This window comes from Filicampus tigris, chromosome 1, assembly GCF_054856515.1.
Source record: "Filicampus tigris isolate MCC_2025a chromosome 1, RoL_Ftig_1.0, whole genome shotgun sequence".
NCBI classification, from domain to species: Eukaryota; Metazoa; Chordata; class Actinopteri; order Syngnathiformes; family Syngnathidae; genus Filicampus; species Filicampus tigris.
Genome location: NC_141217.1, coordinates 10,664,539 through 10,673,208, shown reverse-complemented (window position 1 = coordinate 10,673,208; position 8,670 = coordinate 10,664,539). Strand labels below are relative to the sequence as shown.

Sequence of the window (8,670 nt, the reverse complement as noted above, 5' to 3'; positions counted from 1 at the left end):
GGACTGTTGCATGTCTTCAGTGAACACATTTGATGCAAAAAACAACCAGTAAAATCATTGACCGTCCACTAAAATATTTTTGCAATCCACCCCCATCGATGCTGCCTTTGCTGGTAATTGTTTGACGACCAGCTCTATTTCATCAGAAGTAATTGAAAGCGCCTCTGTTCGTTTCTGCCCAACTGTTGTGTGGCAGTGAATTTGCCAGGCACATGTCACAATAAAGCTATTTTTGTTCAACATTTGCGTTGTATCAAGCGTACACAATCATGGTATCGTATATCTAAATTCAAAAGAAGCCTTTGTTTTGCATGTGTTAGTGCAACAATTGGTGTGAGATGGTTGCTCCTTTCGAGTCTCGTCTTATTACTTGCTTGTTTGTGTCTGTCTGCAAATGTCAAGAGAACTCATATCCGCCTGAGGGGGAAATGAAAGGCTCTGATGATGGCTGATAGAAGCAGTGCCACTGCGGGGACACAATATTAGACATAGTAGATAGGAGAGACAATACTGGATTAGTATTTGTGACTTTCTGTGTCAACTATGTTTAAATATAGCAGTCACAATTAAAAATGGAAGGTCTGCTTGAATTTGAAGCTTTATGTTATTGGTAGTAGTTGTCAATAATGACTGTTTATAAAAACAAATGAGATGCAGCATGGAAATAAAGTGGAATTTCTCCCGCTGACATTTCACTGCGCTTCATATGTAAACGGTGAACTGAGGGATAGAACATCCGTAATGACAGCATTAGATTTGGAAAGGTCAGGTATTTGTGAGCACAGGGAAATGCAAACAGGCCATGAGAGAAAAGAAATCAAAATACAAAATTCAGATAATCCAAGCATCCTTATTATATACCGCATGTCCTTTTCAATCAGCGTAGCATGGATGTTTTGGGAATTTCGTTTAAAATTCATGCAAGCGCGGGGGGAGAACATGCCAACACGAATGCCAAGATTCAAACCTAAAACCTCAGAAGTGGGAGGTATACACGCTAACCCTTGGGTTAGTGAATCGCAACAGTTGTGATTCTCAATTGTGATTCCCAACACAATTCACACTGAAAAAAAAGTTCTTAAGTTTCAAAGTGGCAAACGTTTGCAATTTTGTACTCTTTCCCTTGAAAATTTTCAAACGATATATATATTATTTTAACACATTTTAATCATGTGCAACCAAATTAAGTAAATCCAACAGATTTTTTTCCCTTCAGTGTAGTAACAGGCGGGGGCGGAGCTATGGGTGGGCCTGTGCCCACATTGACAGATTGCCCACCCAGTGAGAGTCATGATAAAATATATACTTTAAAATTTGTAGTAAATGATTATTAAATTATTTTTGAATTTGTGTTTCGTTGTATTTAAAATATATACATATTTTATTGAATATTAAGAATAGCATAATTGTGGTTGTCTAAAGAAGATCAGAACTTCATATTATTCAATTGCTCATTTCATTTGAATATACGTTGTGTCGAGATGGGAGGATCGTGCTCAGTGAGAGAAATATTCAGGCCCACCCAGATTTTTCCGGGCCCACCCATCAGCCACGTTCTGGCTCCGCCCCTGGTAACAGGCAAAACAGTTAAATGCGCTTCCACAAGATGGCAGAATGTACAATTAACTTGTCTGTCTACCTTCTGTCTTTCATTCAAAAGAAAGATTTTGCACTTACAGTAAATGTGTGAGTAAATTAAGACAGGATCATGATTATTATTTCAGGACACAGTGAACGCTATTCGCGAAAAAAAACTTTTTAGTTGGCCATAGATGCCACAAAATGGCCTACCTAAATAAAGCTTCTCCCCTCACTTACGACATATTCTCCTGTGTTTTAAAGTCTGAAAAGGCACAAAGATTTAATTTCATTTTAAGTGTGATATATATTTTCCAGATGGATCCCTATGGAATTCATCTTGCCTCATCAAAACTTCACGATAAGAAAATAGCGCCATGCATATTTAAACTTCACCGAACCACTCTTGTTTGGTGATTGCACTCACATTTCCTGGTTACCCATAGTGGGTGTGTCAGAAGTCCGGATGGGAGAATTGCTGCACCTTGAAAGTGTGCAAGCCAGGCGCATGAAAAAAAATGACTTAAGGGGCGAACAGGAGAATTTGAGAATTGAATAGCAATATGGTGCCAAAGCAATATCTTAATATTAGAAATGACTTGGGTCTGAGCACAAAAACAGTGAATATTTTCTTTAAGTCTTTCAGTCCCCCAAATCATCAAAAATGCGCTTGTATTTAGGTAACTGTGTTTGGCTCCAGTAAATTCATCATAACTTTATTTTATGAATTATTTACCAGTTTTGACATGGATTGGTTCGTTAAACACATCAGACATACAGTTATGATGTCAGACACGTGGGTCATTTTATAATCGTGGTTTTCACAATATATCAAATATAAAGGTAAGACCAAATACTTTCATTTTAAAAAAGAGAGATCAGGAAAAAAACATCAACAACAATTAACTTGGGCTTGAAGTATTTTTTTTTCCTTGCTATCACAAGAACTGTTGAATTGTTGAACAGTATGGAATTGGTTAAAGCATTAAATGATTTGAAAACAAATGAGTCATTAAAGGTAAAAATTGAAATACAGGATCATCTCCTCTTTTGGGTTCATATCTTTATATCCAGAGGAGTCAGTGCCTCACCAGTCATGATTAACCTCATCGCACATCACCGAGTGAGTGTGAATGTTATTATCTATCTGTCTGTATGTGTCCTGTGATTGACTGGCAACCAATCCAGTGTGTACCTCAATTCTCGCGCCAAATCTTGTTTGGTCCCCGTTTCACCAGCAGGTGGTACCAAAGCATTCCAAGCTTATTTACGGACACTGTTTAACTGTCATGTCCTACTTTACCAGCAAGAGGCGATATGGGTTTTTAAGGAAACCTTTTTTTTTTAATTTTTTTATAACAGCACGAATAGGAATGACTTTTTCTTTCCATGTTGTACACCATTTGACCAGTAGATGGTGATAGAAGTACATGACATTTGTGCTGCTCTTGTGCAGTCAAGTCATCATTTCACAATGTGCGCCATAACCTTGTATACTCCTTATTTCATTTGTTTTTGTCCAATCAAGCACATTCGACTTTATCTGTAAATTATGAAAAACATTTGTAATATCACTTTTAAATATACTTGGGTAATTATGTTTTCTAACTCAACTCACAACCAGGTTGCAAATGACTTACGAGGGAAGAAAAACAAAAGAAAAGAAAAGATAGAAAACCATAAACCCTTAAACGACCTTAAACCCTTAAATGTTCATATTTTTTTCTTCAATCATGTTTTTTTTCTTTTTTACAAATCCACCGTAGGGGGCACTGCCTGTTCATCATAATCATGAGAGAGGGATCGAGCGAGCGAGCGAGCGAGCAAGCGAGCGATTCCATTTCCATTCGATTTTTAATCCAACTGTGAAATTCAAAAGTAAAACGCTGTGCATGTGTGTGTGCGTGCGTGTTTTATGTTTTTCTCCTCAGGTGGCTCTGTCAAAATCTTTGCACTGCTGCATTAACTCCGAGTTTCATCATCACACTTTAATCAAAAACAAAAATGACCAGTGTGCAGACAAATGTTGCTTGATACGATATTGATTACGTCTGATGGGCAGGGAACAAAAATGCAGAAAAAAACGTACTTAACTTAAAAGGCACCATCGTACTACAGAATACCTAACAATCCATGTGATAAAACTCTTGTACATCCAGTGCCGGCGGGAATGGACTTACAGTTTATCTCAGTCGTTTTGGTTCATTTTCTCACATCAGAATTGAAACAGTCAAAACAACTTATTCAATCTTCACGTTGTAGTGTCACTTGTGCACTTCAAAAAGGGAGGCTCTCATTTATCTGAACAACTTTTTGCACATGCATGCAAATGATTCTGTACAATTCTGTCTCCTACATTATCAATTGTTCATGTTATGTTGATTATATTATATTATGTTGATTATATTATATTAAATTATATTATATTGTGTCTCTGTTGAATTGTTTCACACCCTACCCTACACCATTCTGGTATTACTTCATCGTATCAAGACATTACTTGCAAAATGGTTGAAGTAGTTGTCATAATGTCAAACATATTTCAAAACATTTCCATTACATTTTTCTCCCAGGTGAATCTTGAATTTTTCTACATTTTCTACAAACATAGGATAACCCAGTGATCAATCAGTTTGCTGCAATCGCTCATAGCAAGAAAGTGATGATAATTGTTGTGATGTGCATGAGCATTTGTGGGCCAAAAGCCAGGAACGTGAGGTGTTCAGACACGGCACTGTAATTGTTATTTAATGTACAGTTTCCCCCAAATAGACTGTACTATGATTACATTTATAGTTTTGCATTTCGTTTTTTCTTTGTGCTGTGCAAGGCCGTCATTTCCTTTCTGCAACGCAAGGAGATGGTCTGTCAACAAATTGCAGGACAAACAGTAAAAGCATCAATGTGAACCTTGAGCAGTCACTTGCAATCAATCTTCCACATACACTAAGGTGTAACTTACAATTTAGAAACATGGCCATCAAAACTCAAGCCGCAGTTTTACATCAGAACATCCTTCCAGAGTACACTGTTATATTGAGATGACTACTGTAAGTAATTTGACTGCCTTATCCATTAGGGCTGCAGGATATTGGAAAAACATAATATCGATATTATTGCGATATTTAACATGTACCTAAAGAAATGACATTTGTATTATCTAATAAAAGAAGTATATTTTTTTCATGCTTCAAAAGAAGAAAGCTAAGTGTGTTCTGAGCTAATTAATTGTAATTCCCCCAGATAATGTCTAATTATTGGGTGGTTAGCATCTGACTGGTCAAATTCAAATAAAAGCATACAATAACATAAGAAAATGATTGCATGTCTTTGCGATATGCACATTGCATAGGCCATTACAGCGATATCGATATTTTTTCAATATATTATGCAACCCTACTATCCATGCACAATAACACCGAGACTTGTCATTCACATGGCGGTGACATTTTCGATGGCACAAATATTTGGTCTTGAGAGATGAAGTAAGGATTTTGAGAATGCAACAGGCTTTTGCAGGGGATCCATGCTGTTTTGTAAGCCACACAAATTGTTTTGATCAATGCATTTTCTGTTTTGCAAATTTCATGAATGATTCAAGAAATGTACCAAAGCAACTGAGAAAAAATGTAATAGATTAAAATGTGATCAGGTTTGCACAACAATCTTTTAAATATAAGTGTTGGGATGCAGAGACACAAATACAATTGCTCCAAAGACTTTAGACATTTTATTACAGACAAAAAGAAAACAAAGGAATATTTGTGACACAAAAAGAATCCAATGCTGGTCAAGTGGTATTGTACCAACAATTTCTGAAAAATATTTGAATAACCCATGTTATAATAAAATATTGATATTAATAATAATAATAATAATAATAATAATGCACCCTGATGAAAAAAGCCAGCATCTTACTTCTTTATTATTTATAAACCAATGTGAAACCTTTTAACCAATTGAAACAGAAGAACCTTTTTGCAAAACCAATATTCATCAAAACAAAATGGATCTCTGGTGTGACAAAGTAAAGAAATACATTTGGCAGGATCTATACACAAAATTGAATTATACTGTATACCCCGATGTCCGTTCCTCTTAAATCCTGCTACAGTGAAAACCAAAAGATCGTTTTTTTTTTGTTTAATTCTTCACAAAAGATGATAAAGATGAGTTCAACACAATTCTAAAACACCTAATAAAACTAGTCAAAACTTCAAAACCCCACTGTTTTTTTCTTTAGTTAACATTTCACATTTAGCTTCTTTTTTTTGTTTGTTTAATTCACCTGTACAAGTGGTGTTGGGACAAAAAGAAGGTTGGGGGAGGATCAAAAGGGTTTGAAATCTTCCAACTCTGCACTTGGGCAACGTCCTGAGGTCACGTGACGAAAGTCGACGCTCCCTACGATCGGCAGGGAGATGGCTATTGTTTTTTTTGGGTGTCCTCGTCCTCCTCTCTTGTGACACGTTTTTTTGTGTGTATTCCTTCACCACATAATTCAATGAAAAGCAACTCAAGACAGCAAGGGGCTGCTGCTAAATACACACATAAGAAGGATTTGATTTTGGTGTTATATACAATCTCTGTGAGAAAGAAAGGAAATGAGAAAGTCCTTCATTAGGGGCAAAGATGGGGTTTGCAAACATCTCATGTGTTTGCGACTAGCTTGAAAATGTCCTGAAGTACATGCACCCCTACTGAGGCGTCTAATTTGGAGAGCCTTACTCTTTGAGGATGCTCAGAGCATGTCAACTCCACCGATGAGGCAATAGGAAAGCATCTCTAGGAAATTCAAAACTAAACGAGAAGAATTTTTTTTTTTTCTTTCTTTCCAGTATGCTGGCAGAAGCTCATAGCTCACTGCCCACGCAAAAAAAATGAAGAGTTCACTGACGAGAGAGAGAGAGAGAGAGAGAGAGAGAGAGAGAGAGAGAGAGAGAGAGAAAAGTGCCTCAGGCATGTGGCTGATCTAAGTGCTTGGCGAATAGGTGAAGATGCTGGAGCAGTCTTTGGGATTTTTAAAATCCGGCAGAAGAAGAAGAAGAAGAAGAAGAAGAAGCAGAAGAAGAAGAAGAAGAAGAAGAAGAAGAAGAAGAGGAGAGCAAAACGGTGTCGAAGCAGATATATTGATGATGTTACGTTGGAAATCTCCCTGGAGTCACACGTGTGGAGGTCTTTCAACTTCAAGTGAGGTAGAGAGGCTTGTCCCGGGCTCCCATGCCACTGCTGAAGAAGAACAGACGTTATGTTCACGTCATACCACTCATACCTGCAAACACGGGAACATCATTGTATGTTGTACGAGTACAGTAAGAGTACAACATTGTCAGAGAGGTACTCATTGAACGCGTATTATTATACTGGCTTTGAGATCATGTCAAAATATTAGAAACAGCACCCACTGTGGTGCAGTCAAGGTCTTAAGAATATTTGAGTATATACAGTATAGTATTAGAATATTCTCGTAATGCTGGTTGGTACTGAACATGCACTGTATGCGTGACTTTCCGAAAGTTTTCTTACCGAGCTTGTAACTCGACCGCAAAACTCACCATGATATCTATCCATCCACTTTCTACACTGCTTATCTTGCTTATTGGAGGCTGCGGCCTATCCAAACTGATGTCAGGAGATACCCGTAGCCAAATACAGAGACTCACACTTACTTTCACACCGCAATACTATCTGAAAAGCCCAGCCATATTATTGCCGTGATTTTGACAAAAATCGATATATATTTTCAAAAGCATGAAGAAATACAACACCGTGGCTGGCACAATACAACAATTACTCCCTACACTTGTGTTTTCAAGAGAGTCAACATGGATGCCCGCGGCGCTGCGTTGGTTATAGCCATTCTCAAGGCGCTTTTTGCTTACTTATTTGTCGGCAACCAACTACTGCTTCTCGTTGAAAGGTGTAAAAGCAGTTCCGACCTCTTGTCGGTCCTCACGAACGAGCCTGGCGCCGTGTTTTCGGTTTCGTAGAAGTTCCTTCTGAATAGACAGTATTTGGCTAACTACTGCCGCCTACTTGGCATGCGTTTGAAAACGTACTTCCGCGGTGTAGTGTTCGCTGCGTTTTTAACAAACGAGGATGTGTATTCCAACACGGAGTGGGGGAGAAATATTTGGTTGTTTAAAAAAAGCCCGGCTACGTGCAGACAAAGCCTAAAGTATATCCTGAATTTTTAAGGTTGTTGATGTTTGGTTTATGAAAACAAAATATCGCCGTGTGTCTCTCGCAGGCCAATGGAGACACTTGATAGCATATTTCAATGGGGTTTCATTTGCTCTTTAAAATGGACGGATGGATGGATGCATGATGGATAGATAGATGCTGAAGATATAACTATCTCCCAGACACAAACCTTTTTAAGGGATTCAATCGTTGCCTTTAACAAATGACAACACAGCCACCTTCATGCACCATCACCATTCATGAACCGATGAAGCCTGCTCAGATGAGAGGCAAAACATCTCCAAAGACAATCTGAATAGTCCACTTGCGATTGATTCAACGCCTTCAAAATAAAATGACCTGGATGAATGAGAATATTCACAGGCATAGATATATACGATGTCCTCATAGAGTGGACTTCAGCAGTTAGCTGATCTTGATAATTTGGATAATCTTTCACATCTTAGGAGACTTGAAGTGTCAAATGCAAAAAAAAAAAAAAAAACTTCCTTCAATGTATCTTTCCAGAGGCCGAGGGCCCTTCAAAGCATCAACAAGCTATTCAGAGCGGGAGAACATTCAAGCAAATACTCAATGTGCCTCAAAGAGCAGCAAACGTGATTTGACTCAGGCATGATCCTATTTGACCTACAGCAACAGAATGGGCTCCAAGTGGAGGAGCTGGCAACTTCCCGCCGCCCCACATCTCGGCACGGCGAAGCCGAGTTTCAGGTGTGAGACAAAACAAGAGCCCTCTTGTAGCCGCTTGAACGGCTCGATTCGATAAGGCAAAATGCGCTAAACGAACCACAGGCAGAGTTAATTGGATGTCAGGGCTGGTAATGGTGTTATACTGCTGCCGCGTATCACTTTTGAGGAGGTGCGTCGCTTTAAACGGGAAAATGAGAA

General features: G+C 38.3%; 1 protein-coding gene across 2 annotated transcripts in view; it reads right to left on the bottom strand.

The window, feature by feature from the left end:
• Window positions 1-5,295: 5,295 nt before the first annotated feature.
• Window positions 5,296-8,670, bottom strand: part of LOC147152722 (TOX high mobility group box family member 2-like) — a 109,138-nt gene continuing 105,763 nt past the window's right edge. For both annotated transcript variants that reach the window (XM_086051803.1, XM_086051810.1), the window contains one exon: window positions 5,296-6,807. In XM_086051803.1, coding sequence (XP_085907929.1) covers window positions 6,765-6,807 — 43 coding nt within the window. In that variant the 3' untranslated portion in view covers window positions 5,296-6,764. The remainder of the gene's footprint in view (window positions 6,808-8,670) is intronic.